Raw genomic sequence first — 18,452 nt, forward strand, 5'->3', positions numbered from 1 at the left:
AAATTAAAAAAAAAATCACCACTGGAGTAATGCAGAGGGAGGCTGGAGGCAGCAGAGCATGGGGAGTCCTGGGCACAGTGAGCAGGAGGAGAGGTTGAGGGAGTGGGGGCCGGGGCCTGTGGAGCTTTGGAGGCCCAGGTGAGGCCATTGGAGGCTGGAGGCAGGGGAGTGCAGGGACCTGGCTTGAGGGACTGGCTGGGGGCAGGAGGCGGCTGCAGTCATCCAGGAGAAACGTAGCTGTGGCTTCGACCGGGTGAGGGGCCAGGAGGGAGGAGGAAGTGGCTGGACCCGAGGTATATTCTGAAAGTAGAGCCACTAGGGCTTGCTGGTGGCGAAGATGTGTGTGGGGTGTGAGGAAAAAAGAAGAGTCAAGGATGACTCCAAGGTGTTTGGTCTGAGCAGCCAGGAGGAGGGAGCTGCTGTTTATTGAGGAAGATGGAGAGGACCGTTTGGCCAGAGACCAAAGGTTTTGCCTTGGCGTGCTGAGTCGGGGTAGCATTTTAGACCTCTGACTAGCATTCACGGGGAAGCCTCTGGAGGGGGGGGGGGGGCGTTCCTAGGAGAGGTGGGCACTGGAGACACGTGCGTGGAGCCATCAGGTGAAGGCCTGGGCGGGGGGGGGACACCCTGAGAGTGAGGGAGACAGAGAGCCGGGGGCCAGGTTCCAGGCAGGGCACGGGGAGGTCGAGGAGACTGAAGCAAGGCAGAGGAGGAGTAGCCTGTGAGGACAGAGGAACATGGGCGAGTGTGGTGTTCTGGAAGTCTAGCGAAGAAACCATTTCAAGGAGGAGAGAGAAATCAGCCGTGTCCACTGCTGCCGAGAGGTCAGGTCACATGAAGACTGCGAACTGACCAATGAGTTCAGCGACGTGGAAGTCATGGAGACCCTGACAAGAGTCTGGTGAAGGGATGGGGAGGAGCCTGGCTGGGTAGGAGGGAGGGCGCGCTGAGAACTGGAGGCAGGGAATGCAGACAGATCGGCCTCGGTGTGCAGTAAAGGGGAGTGGGACATGAGGTGGGAGCAGGAAGTGATGGTCAGTTGGTATGGGGGGGGTGGGGGACACAAGACTGGGCTGGCAAAGTGCTCCTCCCAGTGTCTGGCATGTGGCAGGCACTCAGCCTGTGAAGGATTTCCCAGGGTCCACATACCCCATGGCTGGCCGGCCCACTCCTTTCCAGCCACCTGCAGGCCTGAGGTGCCCACATCCCACCCTCCATTACCACACCTGCACCGGCGCCGTCACACTGGTGCCTGAGTTCCGTGCTGGAAACGAGAGAAAGCCTGCGAGTGGCACGAGGCTCCCCCAGCACATCCAGGAAGCCTGGCCTCGGAACAGCACCAAGGCCCGGGACGGCATGGTCCTGTTGTTGCCCTCCCGCACCAGGTGGTGCTGCCAGTGGGCCGCCCCGCGTGCCTGTGCCTCAGCCAGCCCCCCGCTCGGTGGCGTCAGGCTAAGTGTGTGGCCTGTGGGTGGGTGGCCCAGCAGCAGAGGGCAAGGGAAGTGTGGCGAGGGGCGCTGCCTTCGTTCCTGTGTGGGCTCTGGGTGGACAGAGGGCTTTCTGCACACCCCTTCCTCGTCACCTGACACTGAGTCGTTGAGCTCTTGGGTGTTGTCTGGCTTGATCCTCACAGCATTCTGAGCATCTCCGTTTTGTGAGGAAGCAGATGCTCAGATACTGCAGTAAGTTCTTGGAGAACACATGTGGCTGGCCCGCTACTCCCCAGGTTCACGGTGGAGAACCCTCCGAGGGGCTGCAAAGGTCAGCTCACCTGCCCAAGGAGGCCAGGCAGGCGCTAGCCAGAGGGGAGGTAGGCTCAGGGAGGGGCTGTGGTGCGGCATGCACTCCAGTTGCAGAGGGGGAGCCACCACTGCTGGGACATCAGCCCCTGTCTGTCAGAGGACAAAAGGAAGGCTGATCAGCCCTGTTGGTCAGGCTGCTCCCCCAAGCTCTGAGGGGAAGGGTGCAGTCGGTAGCCCAGCCTCAAGGTCCCCTGGGGCAGGTTGTGGGAGCCTGCGCCCATCTGGTAGCTTCACCCTTTGGCTACCTGCAGTTCATACTCTTCCTTCTCTGTAGCCTCATCCTGGACCCCCAACAGCCAATGTCAAGGGCCCTGTGCTGGGCCTCCTCACCATGAGCTTCCCTAACCTTTCTCCAGACCTGAGAACAAGAGACCATGGGCCCCAGCCATTACACAGAACAGAAAACTGAAGCCCAGAGATGTTGCGCAGTCTGGCTAAACCCAACTAGTGGGAAATTGCACCCACGGGGTGGGAAGGAGCCCAGGCAACAACCTCTCGTTACCGTCTTGCCCCAGAGAAGTCACTCATCTGTGCTCAGCCAGCGGCACCCGTGTCCCTGGACTTAGTGGGAGCCGAGCCTCAGTTGCGCACATCTCCAGGGCTGCACAGATGTGTCCTGAGGACAGGCAGAGTTGGGCCTCGGCCCTGAGCAGCACCCCATGCCTGGGTTGCATGGGGAGCCCCCTTCTCAGCCTGAGTCACCTCATGACACACCCATGTGACTGGTGTGAAAAGTAAGAGTCCTGTGGTGCTGAGGAAACAGGAAGTGTGGGGTTGGGTGGGTTGGCCCTGGAGGGAGCCTGGCCCCACCTGGCTCCTCTTCCGAGTTAGAGGGTGGAGGGGGGCTCTCTCCTGTGTCCCCAAATTCCTTCAAGTCTGAGATGGGACAGGGGCTCAGACTCAGGACCCCTAGTCTGGGGGCTGCAGGAGGAAAGCAAGCTCCTAGGGTAGGTGAGGTCCTCTGACCTTGTTCTGATGTGTATGAGGCTAGAGAGGCTCTGAGCAAGTCAGAGGGCCTCTGCGACACCGGCAGACCTCTGAAGCCCAGAGGCAGGAAGAAGCTCCTGGCCGGGGAGGTGTGCCTTCTGGGACTGAGTGCACAGAAAGACTGAGAGGCTCTTTGGGAGGTGCGGCTGCTGGGGCCAAGCCTGGGGCTGGACCACTGGACAGCCTGGTTTGAGTGGTGCCCCTCCTGTGAGCCTGTGGTTTTGACTGCCCCCATTTTACTTGACAGTTGGGCTGCCCACACACACAGCTAATCGGGGCTCTGCCCGCAAGGAGCCCAAGGCCCGTGCCTGCTTCCCTCAGGTCTCTCCCCACATTCACCCGTCCTTGTTTTTCAGCACAACAAGACCAGCCAGCCCACCCACGGTGTCCCCCAGCTCTCCCCTCTCTACGAACACTTCAGCAGCCCACACCCCACGCCTGCACCGGCCGACATCAACCAGAAGCAAGGTATAGACCTGGGATGGGGAGGGGCCCAATGAGACAGGTGATGGCCCTTTTTACAACTGGAGAACATGGGGCTCTGCAAAATCAGGAACCCCTGACCTCCTGCAGAGTTCCAGAAAGCTGGATCAGGGGGCCTGGGGATACCAGAGGGCTGGGGGAGATGGTGCCTGGTGGAAATCCGAAGGCTTCAGGTTGAGGTGGGAACCTCCCAGTGCAGTATGAGAGCAGGCATCTGTGTGAAGCTGATAACTATAAAACTTGCAGGCTTTCCCTCCCCCAGTGAGAAAATGGAAAGTGGTGGTTGTGATGGCTGATTCACCTCGGCCTCAGGCAAAGTCATTCTGAAATCAGCCACTGTCGACTGTGGGAAACCTGCTGACTCAAAGGGGGGTGAAGGGTGGTTTGGAACTCTGGCTCCATAGGCCAGGTTCCCCCAGACTAGGGGCCCCGGCAGAGAGGCTCCTGTTGCAGACTGGTGGTGGCGAGGCCTGGTGTCCATTTCTGGAATGGCTCCAACTCTGCCAAGGGCCAGCCAATGTCCTCAGGCACATCCCCCACCTCCTCTGCACTGGGCTCCCTAGCCTACAGGTGAAGCACTGCCGCCACACTGGGGCAGTCCTGAATGAAGCTGTATGTCTGGTACTCGTGCAGGGGGCGGGGGGGGGGGGGGGGGGATTGCAGAGGCCCCCACAGGAGGCTCTAGGATGCAGGAACTAGCTAAAGGGGCTTCTGAGTCAGGCTAGCTCACTTGGCCCCTCTCCACTGCAGTTCACAGGCCTCTGCAGACCTCTGACCTCTCTGGCTTCTACTCTCTGACCTCAGGCAGCATGGGACAGCTCCCCCACACTGTGAGCTGGTGAGTGTGGGCCCAATGGGAAAGGGGCACCTTCTGCTGACTGGACCCATACCTGCCCTTCTGTTTTCCTCCTCCATCCTGTGCTGAGCACCATTGCCATCTCTGTATAGGCACCAGGCTGGCCAGCAGTTCTAGCCATTCCCCTGGTAGCCTGACATACTCCCTTCAGGAAGACAGGAGACTAGGCTGTGGTTTCAGCCTGTTGCCTTGAACTCTGCTTCAGTGTCTGAGATGTGAATGAGAGAACCCTGGGCTGCTCGGGGCCATATGAGCGATGAAGAAAAGGGAGGCCTGAGCAGGGAGCTAATAGCAAGAATGGCCATAAGTGAGGCTGTTGCTTCTCGGCCACCTAGTGGGCAGGAGGATACTTCCCACTTGCCTCAATGCCTGCTGCTGACTGGTCACTTCCTTGGCTGAGCAGCTTGAGGGGCAGGGTCCCTTCCTTTCCCCTACAGTGGCTACTTGAGCCCAAGCTCCTAGCCATGAAAAGCTGGCTTGGATGGACCCTTAGTCAGCAGGCCCAACTGTGGTCCAAAGGGCCTGTCTTCAGTTGGAGCTGGTCTAGCAGGCTAACTGGCCCTTTGTCGGCACCGCTGTGTGAGACTTGCGCAGGTCTCAGCCTCTCTGGCCTGGGGCAGCCACTTCACAGCGGGACAGTCTGGCTTCCCCAGAGGGCAGGGTAGGCCAGAGGCCCAACCTCAGAGCCTGCCTATCCCTTTCCACTGGCCCTGTATCCGTGCATTTCTCTATGTCTAGATTCTCCTTGGACAAAGCTCCACTCTGAAAACCAACCAGGGCTACTCCCACAAGTACCCCCAGGTTTGAAGTGTGCCAGACAAGGATCTGGGCACCAGAGAAGCACTGCTGACGCTGGCTGATCCTAAGGCCCCCAACCCTCGCAGAACTTGGTCTGTGACACCCAGATAAGAGTCAAGCCAGTGGCAAGGCACTGTTAGCAGGGCTTTGACTAGGGACTGTAGGAACCCAGGGGGCACCTCATCTGGCTTGGGATCCCAAGGCCTTTGGGGAGAAAGGGTCATTTAGGATGGCCAGGGGCTGAAGCAGGCGAAGTGGGATGGGAGTACGAGCCTGATGGTGTCGGTAGAGGGGGCAGAGGCCCTAGGGCAGGTATCAACTCTGTACTGACAGGGACATTTCACTTCAGCAGGTAAGGCTGGAGGAGACCTGGGGGCCCACTGAACCCGCTCCTGGGAGAGAGTGGCCATTTCTACCCCTCAGGCCGCAGTACAAGCTTGTAGAGGGAAATAGGTGCAGCACAGGTTGCCCTCTGGTGGCAGATGCTTAAAACACACTGGAGTGGTCCAAGCACAAGCTGATTTGCCTCACCATCTAGGGTCAGGCTGGAGCATGGAGGGAAGTCCTTCCCCACATACAGCCAGTAGCAAGACTGCTAACAGCTGTCTCTCCCAACCACAGGCCCAGCCCTCCTCTCTACCCCCTGTCCCCTTCCTGCGGATATAGACAGCACTTCCCTGCCCCCACTGCAGCCCCTGGCGCCCCCTACCCCAGGTGAGTCCCCTACCCTGCAGCCAGGCTCCTGCTTCCTGTTGCCCAGGCTTCAGTGCCCATACAAGGCCATGCCCAGGTCACTGCTTGCCCTGTGCTAGTCGTTTGTCCATCCGTCTGTTTGTCATTCTGCAGCGTCTCGCTGCCCTGTGCCTGAGAAGGAAGCCAGTGGGACTGCAAGAGGTCTATAAGCCCAGGCCAAACTGCAACAGCACCCCAGAGCAGCCAGGGACAGTACATGCACACGGGTGCTCGTGCTCCTGCCTCCGTGCATGCGTGAGTCAGCCCGTGTGCAGGTGTGCATGCACTCACCGCTGTTCTGCATCCCTGCTGAGGGAAGGGCCGGTCCGGACTTTCCTGGACATTCCCTGAGCTCCGCCCAAGCTGAGGCAGCATTGTTACATGTGTCTCCAAGCTCTGGCCTGCTTAGGGACCCCACATCTGTTCAAGCAGAAAGGAGCAGCATGGTATCCATAGGACAGAAAATGAAGTGGGAGGTGGTACAGTGTTTGTTCCTTTACTTAGTATGTATCTTTCACTGAGGGAGTGAGCTAAGTTTGGAAGGAATTCAGCAGACTTCTCCAGCGCTATGCAGCTCACAGGGTAGGGGCATCAGCAGTTGAACACTATGTGGGTGTTGGGGGGCGGGGGGCCCAAGGAGACCCCAGCCAGACCTGCTGTGTCACAGAGCTTCTTGAAAAGGGTTAAGATCTCCTGAGTGAGGGGGACAAAGGGAACAGCAGTAGCTGGGGATGGCTGGGTCAGGAAGTGATGGGAAATGGGAAAAGATGGGGCTAAAATGTCAGCAGAGATGGTCAGCAGGGCTCTGGGCAGTGGGAGAATTTCAGCAAGAGTAGGTAAGAGCACTCAAGTACTGTTAAAAGGTTGTGTGGAGAGAGCCCTCGAGTCTTGTCAGAAGGGTGAGGAAGCCCACAAGGCAGTCACAGGCTCATGAGGCTGAGCTGGAGAATGCAGAAGGTGAGAGGGACGAGATTCAAAAGCTATTTTAGGCCTTAATTTAGTCATCACCTAAATGATGTAGAAGATTTTTGCAGTATTGTCTGTGTAACGTGTTGGGAGCAAGTACTTGTATGTGTCAGTGTTTATATGCAGACCAGTGGGGCTGGGACATCTGTTCACCTGTCCTTGTTTACTGTGCAGGGCCTCTGTGTGTCCCAAGATCTGGCCTGTGCACACCTGGCTCAGAGTTAACTCTCTTCCTGCTTCTAGGTTCACCCACCCATCCCTGATGCTAGGTTCTGGCGTACCTGGTCACCCAGCAGCCATTCCCCACCCAGCCATTGTGCCCGCCTCAGGGAAGCAGGAACTGCAGCCCTATGATCGCAGCCTGTGAGTGAAAAGGCACACAGTGGGGAGGAGGGAGGGAAGCAGGTGAGCAGACCCCAGGCTCCCATCTGTCTGTCAGCCAGGATGCATGTTTCTTCTACCAGGCTGAAGGCCTGCTGCCTGGAAGCTCCAGGGACTACCAGAGGTCTCCAGCCAAACTGTCTTGTGTCTTTTGCTACTGACCACTGTTTTTTCTGAGCTTCAGAAGGAGGGAGTAGGTGGAGTGGGAAACAAAGATTTAGTTTAAGCCAAGATGGGAGTGGCTGAGAAGTCCTTATGCATGCTTTTCTTACTTAGCTGCAATATACCTGTAAGGAACTAACTCTGCTCGTCAATTTTGGAGCAGCTTAAAAAAAAAAAAAGATTCCGTTTACAAAAGCCAAAGTATCCACACCCTTATCACGTGCACTGGATATAGTAGAGGAGGGTGGTAGCATTAGGTGGCATTGCAGGGGTTCCCAAGTGATCTGGACATGCACCCCTCAGGAAGACACAGGCAGAATCCAAGGCAGAGAAGGAAACCAAGAAGCCAACCATCAAGAAGCCACTCAACGCCTTTATGCTGTACATGAAGGAGATGAGAGCCAAGGTCATTGCAGAATGCACACTCAAGGAGAGTGCTGCCATCAACCAGATCCTGGGCCGCAGGGTGAGGCCACTGGCAGGTGGGCTGGCGGGGGTGGCCCCTGACCACCTTCACCCTGGTGCAGCCTGCTCACTCCCTGATGCACTCCCTCTGTGCCCCCTTCCCCTCTGCAGTGGCACGCACTGTCACGAGAAGAGCAGGCCAAGTATTACGAGTTGGCCCGCAAGGAGAGGCAGTTGCACATGCAGCTATATCCAGGCTGGTCAGCTCGGGACAACTACGTGAGTGGCCAACAACACACAGTAGGGATGGGTCGGGGAACCTTTCAGATTCCATGCCCCCACAGCACAGTCTCAGCAAGGAAAGCAGGACTACTGTCCCGAAGGCACAGAGGAGGGGAGGTGGTAGACTGGAGGTGTCCAAGGCCTCCCACAGCTAGCTCAGAAGAGGGTCAGGCAAGGGGAGCTGCCGATAAAGGCAGGCCGTGTCCTTTTTTCCACCCACGATCTACTCCCACTCCATGCAGGGCTATTGCCCTATATTTGATTTGGGCTCATAAGCAGAAGGGAGGAAGGGGCCTGGAAGTTACCTCTTCCATTCAAAATGGAGACCAGTGTGGGAAAGAGAGGAGACCCCCAATTGTCTCATGGTTTACCTAGCAAGAACTGCAGTCAAGAAATCCTAGGGTCCCCAGGTAGAGACTCTGTGCCTGGAATCCAGTGTGCCAGTGGCAGCCAGGCTCAGCAGCTGACTGCAGCTATCCCAGCCACTCTCTCACTGGGGTTAGTGTCCACCTCCTAAGATCTGATGATTCTCTCCCTTTGTTTCCTGCAGGGGAAGAAGAAGAGGCGGTCCAGGGAAAAGCATCAAGAATCCAACACAGGTGAGACCTTCCCTCGGCAGTAGTGAGGCTCCTCTCCAGGCCCCCATTTGACAAGCACCACTAGTCTGGTGCAGAGGGAGGGGCAGAGTGCTCAGCCACCAACCTTCAGTGCCTGGGCCCTGGGCTCTCTGGAAACATGGCCTGCACCTCACAAGTCAGATCCCTACTTGAGGAACAGCTATGCTAAGTCTCAGGGAGGACCAGTAGAAGCCAGTTCACATAGCCATGGTGTGTGGGCCCATCACGTTTGCTAGCCCTGCCATGCTCACAACTCACCTCTGCCAGGGGAAGTGAGTGAGGAACTGATTGTACGATCCACGCTAAACCCAACACTGCATCCTGGGGGTTCTGAGGTGGACAGCCTGCTGTCTGCATGGAGACTGAGCCAGAACCCATGCCTACGCCCATGGTCACACAGCCTGCTGGCTAGTGCCTAGCAATTTACCCCCGCCCACCATTTTTCATGGCAATGCTGTGTAGAGGACTGAGGGAGCCCACACTCTGCTGCAAGTGTCCTTCATGTGGGTGGATTCCTGTCCCAACTCTGATCCACATTCATGAATGACATCCATTCTCAGTTGTGCTGCTCCCCCACACTCCAAGTGGGGCAGGGCAGGCTTCAGCCCTTTTTCTGAGGTTGAAGAATGGGTTCTACTTTTCATCTGGAAAAGTGTGTAGAGTAGGTTTAAGCCACAGCATGGAGGGTATGGTGTAGACAGATAGGGCGTTGGCAAAAATGGTGCGGGAGGATAAATTGGCAGGGAATTCAGGGGTGGAGACATACCTAAAGCAGAGGAGGCTAAATCTGGATCCCCAAGAGCCTCCCTGGGTTCTTTCACAGCTCTAATGCTGCAGGGAGCCCCATAAGCCTGAGGAGCCAGCATGATAGGGTCCTCTCTCTTCCCCACCATTCTTCCCACTGCCTCTTCTGCCCCACTGGGTGCCATGCACACCTTTCCTAATACTTTGGCTCTGGGCCCTAGGGCTTCCCACTGGGGCTGGCTGTGCCTTGGAGAGGCCCTCTGCCTTTTGGGGCTGTGGGGTACCTGTGACTGGCTAACACTGATGTTACCTCTTCTCTCTGGGCCCTGCTCTGCCCTGCTGCCTGCCTGCTCGCCCTCTGCCCTGCTCTGCCCCTCTGGCATGGCTGTGAGCAGACCCTGGCTCGCCTAAGAAATGCCGTGCTCGCTTTGGCCTCAACCAGCAGACGGATTGGTGTGGTCCGTGCAGGTGGGTTTGTCCCCACCACCATCCTCCCTTTGCTTCAAGCTGCTTCCCTGACTCTGCATATGTTCTGCTGGGCCTATAGCCTTCCTTTCCCCACCCCCCAACCCCCTAAGATACCTGCAGATTGTGGAGCCCATGCCACCTAAGAATGGGAGTGAACACTGAGCACAATTCGTAGGGAAAATCACTTGGGTCTAAGTGGAAGGAGGGGAAGAGACAATGTTCGGGAAGGGAAGGGAAGCTCAAGAAGGTAGTTCTGATGCCTACAGTCCTCAGGTAATGATCGTTTGGTGCTAACCAGGCCTAGCTGGTCCTCAGTAGCCAAATAACACCATTCAGGTGGCCTCAGCCCCTGGTCTCAGGCCTGAAAGTCATATGGCCAACCAGTTTCATGACTTCGAGTTGGGATCCCTGCCTGAGCCCTTAAAGCTAAGGAAAAAAGGTGACTACAGTAGAAAATACCATGAATGACCTGGATGCCAAGTGGCAACGTAACTCATCATCTTTTACCTACTGGGACCAGAGGGCTAGAGAGGAAGGAAGAGAGAAACAGGGCTTGTAGAAACAGCTCTGTTCCACCACACAACAGAAAAAAATGCTTGTGTGTGTGAAAAGAATACCTACCAAGTGGCTAAAAGTTGCCTAATTCACGTTCACACCAGGCCTTGTAGAGCTGAGGCTGAGGCTAGCTCCAGACTTAGAGCTAGTTCACTGACTCTAAGTAATGTCTGTCCAGCCCCTCAGGCGGGCTGCCCGCGATGCTCCCTACCGAAGCGCAAAAAGGAATTGGGGAATATGTATATGTGTGTATGAGTACATGGTGGGAGGTAACCCTATCCTCATAGGAGGCCCTCATTCTACCCATCCTACACTACTCAGAGGCAGACTGTGTCCCAGAGAACTCAAGATGGTTAGAATGGATGAGGAGAATCACTGTCCGTTTCTTCTTCCCCTTCTCTGCCCCTAGCCCAGCTTTGAGCACTGGGATTGCTCAGCCCAAGAAGTGACAAGCATTGCTGCACCCTTGCCTTAATGCAGATGTGAACCCCACAAAAACACGTGAAACAGGCTCAAAGGCCCAGACCAGATATGGCTCCCCTGGAAAACAAAGACAACCCACAGGCCCCAGCTACAAAAGGTCCCTGTGCCACCATGTGGCTGTGCTGGGAACTGCACCTGTCCCAGGTCTGGCCAAGCCCAGCAGAGTAGCAGTGCTGATTCAGCTCTGAAGGCATAAACAAACACATCAGCCATGTCCTGGGGAGAGGGGACAAGAGGTCAGCTAGGCCTATGCAAGGACAGCATTTTTTGGTTGTGGTGTATGACTATGAATTCACCCTCTGTTTACAGATAACTCTCTTCACTATTCCTAGGAGGAAAAAGAAATGCATTCGGTACTTACCCGGAGAAGGCCGCTGCCCCAGCCCCGTTCCTTCCGATGACAGTACTCTAGGCTGCTCCGGGTCCCCAGCCCCCCAGGATTCACCCTCATACCTCCTGCTGCCCCACTTCCCCACAGCACTACTTGCTAGCCCTGCGGAGCCAGCGCCTGCATCACCAGGTCTCTCGGCGGCTCTCAGCCTCCCAGCCCCGTGGGCCCCCACAGGCCCCCAGCAGTGCCCTGCAGAGTACACAGGTACAGCAACAGGAATTTTGGAGACAGGCAGCCTAGCATGCACAGGACACCTGGTCTCCAGGGACCCAGTCTTTGAGAAGCAGCAACAGAGCCCCAAAGCATGTGGAAACCAGCCAGGGGCCCTGTTAACTCCTGAGGGTCCAGGTGCTGATTTCAGAGGCTGCACAACTTCTGCCTAAACCTGGGGCCATCAATTCAAACTGCTCCGAGTGGTGCATCACATCTGTGTTATCATTTGATTAAGGGCATCTCCTGTGCCTTGTGGCAGCTTGCATCTGTTCTTTTTCCATCCATCTTGCTAGCCAGATGCCCCAGCCGCTTTCCCTACCCTGCCTCCCTAGCCCACCTCCCTACTCCCTCCCCATGCCAGGCACTTCACTTCATGGACCAAGGATGAGCTGGTTTACCAAACGTGAGCCTGGCACAACCACAAAGCTCAAGATGACCATGCTTTCTCTTAAGGGCCTAGAAAAGCCATGTTTTACAGAAAACTAGCTGCCATTTGAATGCTGGACCAGAGAAATCCTGCCACATTCTCAGGAGCTTCAGTAGATGGGATGGAATAAGTTAAGTTTAGGCCTATCACCCTAGGCAGCGGAAAAACCTGATACTACCTTAATCAGGTGTGTGGGTGGTGGGGATTATCTGGCTCTCTAGTTCAAATTACTTGGAAATGATTCCTGAGAAACTCAATCACCTAAGAAGCCCCGATAGCAAAGCCCCAGACCTGTCACTAGTGACTGTAGTCAACAGTTCAAAGAAGTCATGGCCCAAAATCTGGTTTGCATCCCTCCCCATTCTGAGAGGCTTTTTCACAGATCCATTTCCAGCTTATCCACCTCAGTCTAGCCAGCTCTTGGGCAGCGGTGAGAAGCCAAACAAAACCAGGCCAGCTTCAGTTTCCCTATGGGGCACTGGGAAGGAGGACCATTGCAGCCAAAGCAAGGAGCCCAGAAAACCTCCAGTGGTAGACTGCGCTCTCACCATAGCCTAATTAACCCAATTCTGAGCCAAGCTTCAACCCTGAGCCTTAAAAACAAAAAACAAAAAAAACCCCACCTTTTTAATTTAACTTGGGTTTTTGGTGCCTCCTCACTGTACATAGCCTGAATCCAAAGAAAAAGGGCTGTCCCTGTACCCACACACACCCCTCAACAAAAGCCTTTAGTTCCTCCTTTAGCTACTGGCTTCTCTGATTCCAAAGATCATATATTCTACTGTAGTGTTGCAGGAAGTCTTAAGAAAAAAAGGCCATTGTAGTATTAAAAATATTTTTGTATTGTTAAAGCATCATCATAGAAAAACTTTTTAAACATGAGAATAAAGATACTTTTTACTGTTTTTTTTTTTTCCTCCCCTCCTCGAGGCTTGACCCTGAGAAAAGCTGTTTCAGGAACAGCACGATATCCTTTTCATCACAGCCATGAAACTTGAGGTTGATACGCTGCTATGGTACACGTTAGACTTTCAACCTGCAGAAGCCAGGGACAACTCTCACCTCCCCTTATAAAGGGCTTGGGCCCTGCTGAGCTCACGCTAGGCATAAGCTCCCACTCCAAGCCTTGCCCTTACCCACCAATCCTAACAACTGATATAGGCACAGACCAGCCTCTCCCTCCCCCCATCAGAATGGGTTGGGAACTGCTACCCACAGACCCTAAGACAATCCAACCAGAAACGGTTGCACCTAACCAACCACTAGGCTCCGTTTTGTCTGAGGGTTGAGATTAGATGAACCATTCCATAAGTACATATCCTATTATGAGGAAAGTAAGCAAGTCTTTGTATACTGGTACAAAATCCAAAAAGGTATTTAATAGAACCCTTTCCTCCCAGAGACTATTAAAGTGATTGGAGTATATTCATATTTTTACATAAAACCTCTGAATTTGATAAATCTCCAACCTACTTTCCATCGCATTAGAACCCACTGCTGAGGCCCATCATGAATGTAGAAGGTGGCACAGGGCCACCTCAACAGGCCCACTAGCCACTAGATGCACTTGAGAACTGTGTGCAACAAGCAGCCACTGGGCCGCCATCGTGCATTGTTAATTTTCACTGACTTATATTTTTTATGTTTAAAAATATTTATAAATAAAGTCATCTTGCAGAGGAGTGTCTATTTAAAGTAGGCCATTGGAAGTTGTAATCCTAGACTTTTTTTCTGGAAGGGTACTAGAGACCAGCCATTCTCTTGACATCTGTCCCATTTAAAGAATTCCGCTCTGGCTACTGGCCTAGATGTTTCAAAAAACTACATTCTAACCAAGGCTTATGCAAGACTGGGTTGCTGCATCTGATTAGGTGTCTTATTTAGAGTACACTGGGTACATGAACAATGTACTCTTTGTGTAAGTGAGGGTAGAAGAGGGGGGCTTTGGCAACATTGTTAAAATCCAGCCTTTAAAAAAATGACATCCAAGAAGAAACTCAAACCCTCCCAGGTCACACCAGTGCATTCCTATGAGGTCTTGGTGGCTTGAGAGTGCAGCCCCCAATTCAACTGAATACCACACCAGTCCCAGCTGACTGCCAAGAGCCAACCCTATTTTCTAAGATGTGACAAGATACCCTAACCTGCCTTACACATTCCCACACAACTGGCAGGTTTGCTTAAACTCTAGATCTTGAGCCCTCTCTTCCTGCAGCTGCTCCCACTGTGCTCAGGATATTGTGACGGCTCAGCCTGGCAAAGTAGCAGGGACTTACCGAGTCTTCCAATATGAAGGTGTTCTTGCGTGAGTTTCTAGAAAAACATCACATAAGGAACTTGCCACGCCTATACACCAAAGTTGAATGTTTGAGACCAAAGAGTAATTTGTAACATAAAAACAAATGGTTTTTGAGGTTGAACCTCAAAAAGCCATTGGAATGAGCATGGAATAGGTCAATGGCTTTAGCATGACCTTCTCAGGTCTCTTCAGAACTATTAGTTCACCTGAGTCCTTCTCATGCAAGAAGACTCTGGTTCTTAGGTTGGATCTACTCTCTTAATCACTTAGGGATTCTGTTTCACCATGGGACTCTACTCCAGGCTGCTGGACACCACTGGTCTTGTCCACAGTGGGCACATTGGTCTAAGAGGAGTCTTAACTTCATGTACTCAAACCACAGTTTAAAAACAACGTATGGGGATGTTCCCATAGTTTCCTAGAATAAAAACCGAGCTTAGGTCAGGGGAGATTTTGAAGTTAAGTATGGGACTTAACTATGTTACAGAATGACATGCTTATGATTTTGTAACAAAAAGGGGGGGGGGGGGGGCGTTATTTGTGCCAGACCCTGTAGATTTCTGAGATTGTAGCTCTATCCCCACCCTACCTGGAATTGAGACAAATCTCTGCAAACCATCTGAAGCCAAAAAAAAGGGAGGCTGAGGCTGTGAAATGGCACACTCAACACTGAAAGGACACATGAATTTGCCCCGTACGTGGGAGACGTTTGAGAGTGAGAGCCCTTTTATGGAATAGGCTGATCTTAGAGTGAAAGAAGAGGCTGGCATATAGCAGGTTAGGTGCTTGATAAATACTTCCTGAAAATGTTAGAAGTTCAGTGGTATCAGAAGGTCATGAGAACTAGAGAAGAGGAAGCAGATGATGTTGTGAGCAACTGTTTCTCCCACAAAATGCCCCTCAGTATTGCCAAACAGACCAGTTGTATCCAACAGTGCAAAATTCTGCAAGACAGAATTTTGAGTGAGTTAATCATACAAACGAAGTCTCATATTGGAAATCTGTCAAACAAAGGCACCTTCAATACCTTTATGCCACCAACAATGCTCATAACTACTGACAACCCAACAGGACAACTCAAGTGGAAGGACCAAGTGTCCAAATCCTGCTTAGGTGTCCAAATGGCTCAAACTTGGGTCAAGGTACATGTTCTAAACTACTTCTTACACCATCCTTTGTCTTGATATGCACATTGAATTCTTACTCATTTTTTAAGATAGTGATTTTTAACAACAGTAAACAAGGACTCTAGTTGTAAAATTTCCAACATTCAGATTACTTTAGTAATTTAAAAAAGTACTTTTAGTTCTGAGACTCAAAAATAGCAATGCCTAGCATGAATCCGATACTCTAGGAAGGGTCATAAAAACTCACCAATCTGGCCTTACTATCACTTTCCAGCCTATATTTGCCAGCAGCCTCACCAACACCCAACCTTCTGCTGCCAGTTTCAGACTGAACTGCTTTCCCCCTCACCTTGGCATCCCTTCATTCCCAATGAAATCCAGCTCCACTTTTGAAACAAGTTTTTCCTCATAGAACATTTTCTAGACCCTTCCAGCCCTGTTAACCCCCAATTTGCTCATCAATCTTGTTCTGTCCAGGAACATTTTTATTGAAGTTATTCATCCTTTCCCAGCTTTGCCTCCTTAACTATTCCAAAAGATGCCAAGAGGGCAACCATGTCTTATACTTCCTACGAAGGATAAGCCAGGAGCTACACTTTAGGTAGTTAGCCATTTCATACGCTTTCCCTTTACTTACATTATTGTCTTTTATTCTCTTCTTTCCTAGCTGGAAATCAGTTTTCACACAAATCCAGATCACTGAAGATTATCATCTTTTTAAAGCTCAGGCAAATTTGTAGAGAAAACATTTGATTCCTCCCTGCTTGAATATATACTGAGACTTAGAAAGAGAAAACTCAGATCTTCGAATGGAAGTGGTGGCAAGCAAGAGTTAAGTTTTGAAAGATGAGCGAGATTCTGATGGCTGTGGATAGGACAAAGGGCATTCAGAGCAAGAAATGTGCCGTTCTTAGTTCTCTCCTGGGGGAATGCCCCTTTCTATGTCTCCTCAAACTGCTATTAAGAACCTAGACAACCTACCTACAATTTGTTCTTAATTTACCAGTGGATCAGAAAACAAATTACAATATTGGCCAATTTTTAGGTAAATTAAGAGACCATGCTGTTTGGAATATCTGCCTGCCCTGAGTCACGTGCCCATAGTGGCTCACCATTACTCTCCTCCTCCAGCTAGTTCCAAGCTAAGCTCAGCACTACCATGACATCAGGTTTACAGGGCTGCAGTCCCAGGAGTCCACTAAGTTATAGTTCAGATTTAGTCCCAGCAGCTAGAATCAACAAATCACAGTTGTATCACTCAGGCATCTATAACTTAAAGGGATGCATTTGTGAACCTTTGAAAAAATATAAAAATTATAAAGCAATACCTACCTTGCATGTTGTTAAAGGTAGATTTATGAAGGCAAGCTAATGAAATATGGGCATTATTACAATAAATAATGTAAATATAAAAAAAATATGGGCATACTCTGGGATACTTCAGCTTTGGTTCCAGAGCACCACAATGAAGTGAGTGTTGCAATAAAGCAAGTGGTAATCTTTTTGTTGGTTGAGGTTCTTATCTTCAATTAGTAAAACACATATCTGTTAAGTGCCATAAAACGAAATACAAGGAAATGTTGTCTAGATAACCACTTCAAAAGAGGTAACTTACTTTTATAATTTAAAAATTATTAGAATCTATTTGAGGGGCCTCATCCTTAGTCCACAACAATGTCAGAGAGAAAGTAATAAGGGGTTTGGTTTATTTTTTGATCACAAGTGACGTAAGTCAATGAAAAGCTGTAAAGTGGAAGGACTGTCACAAAGGAGCCTTCGTCACCCACAGCACCACACTGCAGGTAGCTACTATTTCTGAGTTATCCAGGCCAGTGGGCACTAAGACAGAGGCAGACATGCCACAGTGTTAGTTTAGAAAAGCTGGGAAGTGAGCGGATAGGCAGGGGTGGGTGCATCTTTGAAGACAGGTTTGCCTTTTATGGGAAAGGGCCACTCACTTTGCCTGGATAAGATGAGAATGTGGGAAACTCTTGGTAGACATAGTAAAGGAACAGCATATAGCAAGGGAGACAGAAAAGAGAAGGAAAAGAGTGCACCCAACAGCCTGAAGGGTCTCTTAATACTATGCATGCCTACAGTTTAGTTGGGTATACAATGTCCACAAATGGCCTATTTACTCTTGGATAAGCTATATTAAACATGAAGAGTTTAAGATTATCAGGACCTATTTGTTTAAAAACCAGGGCCATAATCTATAGAAAGTCAGGAAGAGAACAAAACTTTGAATGACTGCATTGTCTGTCCACTCAATCTCAGCTATTCAGAAGGGACCCAGTATCCTTTACATATGGGTAGTGAGGTTCTTCAGTCCTGTGATTCTAACAGTTTGGGGGCATTCTATGGATCAAGAGCTAATAATAATAATAATAATAATAATAATAATAGGCTCTTGTTTCCTAGAACCTGTTATCTCACTTCCAAATTAAACACAGCATTTGCTAATAATCTTAGACTTTCGGTAAAGATTTGTGTTTGTCATAATATTGCTATACTTGGGTATACTTGGGGTGGTTAAGCTTTTGGTCAGAGCTGACCATTACAGCAAGAATTAGGAGATGAGACACTCCAGCCACAATGAAATTCTGCTACCTTCACCACTAAAACCAGGATAAATAAAAAACAAGCTTATTCCCTGAGAGTAAAAGGAATCAGGAATTCAGAAGTAGTCACAGGGGTTGGCAAACTTTCTGTGTAAAAGGCGAGAGAGGTTTTTGGTCAAGTCCAGTCTCTCTGTATACATTTTTTAACAATCCTTTAAAAATGTAAAATTCATTTTTAACTCACACACTGCACAAACAGGTTGTGGGCTGCATTTCACCCACACACAGGCTGTAGTCTGCTATCTCCAGTACAGCCAGCAAATGGGGATTCATGTGATACAGCAAGTGGGACTTTATTAAATAAGGTAGATTTGGGGCAAATAAAAGGTGAAGTATAGGCAAACTGCTGTCAATAATTGGAGCCAGAACAGCTCAGAGTAAATACAAAGAGAACACAACAATAGGGCTACATGTGAATAGAGATGACGCTAACTGGTAAAGGAAGAAAAAAGGAAACAGAGGAAAGGAAAAAAAATAAAAAATTTGCGAGCCATCTCAGGCCATCAAGAAAACATCTTTCTCCTGTAGGAGAGAGGGTGAAAACAACAGCAGCACAGTCTGGATGCACCATGTAAGAACTGAGACACGGGCTCCAGCCACCCCTCCAATGACATCAGAAGAGACAAAAGTCCATCAGAACACTAATTGTGAAG

The 18,452-nt window shown here is 51.1% G+C and overlaps 1 protein-coding gene across 5 annotated transcripts in view; it reads left to right on the forward strand.

The window, feature by feature from the left end:
* The window catches only part of TCF7 (transcription factor 7), a 33,364-nt gene extending 19,641 nt beyond the window's left edge, over window positions 1-13,723 (forward strand). Inside the window, exons 4-12 of one of the 5 annotated variants that reach the window (XM_028528536.2) lie at window positions 3,146-3,257; window positions 4,023-4,110; window positions 5,548-5,640; window positions 6,868-6,987; window positions 7,471-7,633; window positions 7,744-7,851; window positions 8,405-8,453; window positions 9,611-9,683; window positions 11,031-11,192. In XM_028528536.2, coding sequence (XP_028384337.1) covers window positions 3,146-3,257; window positions 4,023-4,110; window positions 5,548-5,640; window positions 6,868-6,987; window positions 7,471-7,633; window positions 7,744-7,851; window positions 8,405-8,453; window positions 9,611-9,683; window positions 11,031-11,034 — 810 coding nt within the window. In that variant the 3' untranslated portion in view covers window positions 11,035-11,192. Of the gene's footprint in view, window positions 1-3,145; window positions 3,258-4,022; window positions 4,111-5,547; window positions 5,641-6,867; window positions 6,988-7,470; window positions 7,634-7,743; window positions 7,852-8,404; window positions 8,454-9,610; window positions 9,684-11,030 lie in introns of all 5 variants that reach the window. The other 4 variants (XM_028528532.2, XM_028528538.2, XM_028528535.2 and 1 more) reach the window with 4 other exon arrangements.
* The last annotated feature ends 4,729 nt before the right edge of the window (window positions 13,724-18,452 follow it).

The sequence above is a fragment of the Phyllostomus discolor genome, chromosome 13 (genome assembly GCF_004126475.2).
Source record: "Phyllostomus discolor isolate MPI-MPIP mPhyDis1 chromosome 13, mPhyDis1.pri.v3, whole genome shotgun sequence".
Lineage (NCBI taxonomy): Eukaryota > Metazoa > Chordata > Mammalia > Chiroptera > Phyllostomidae > Phyllostomus > Phyllostomus discolor.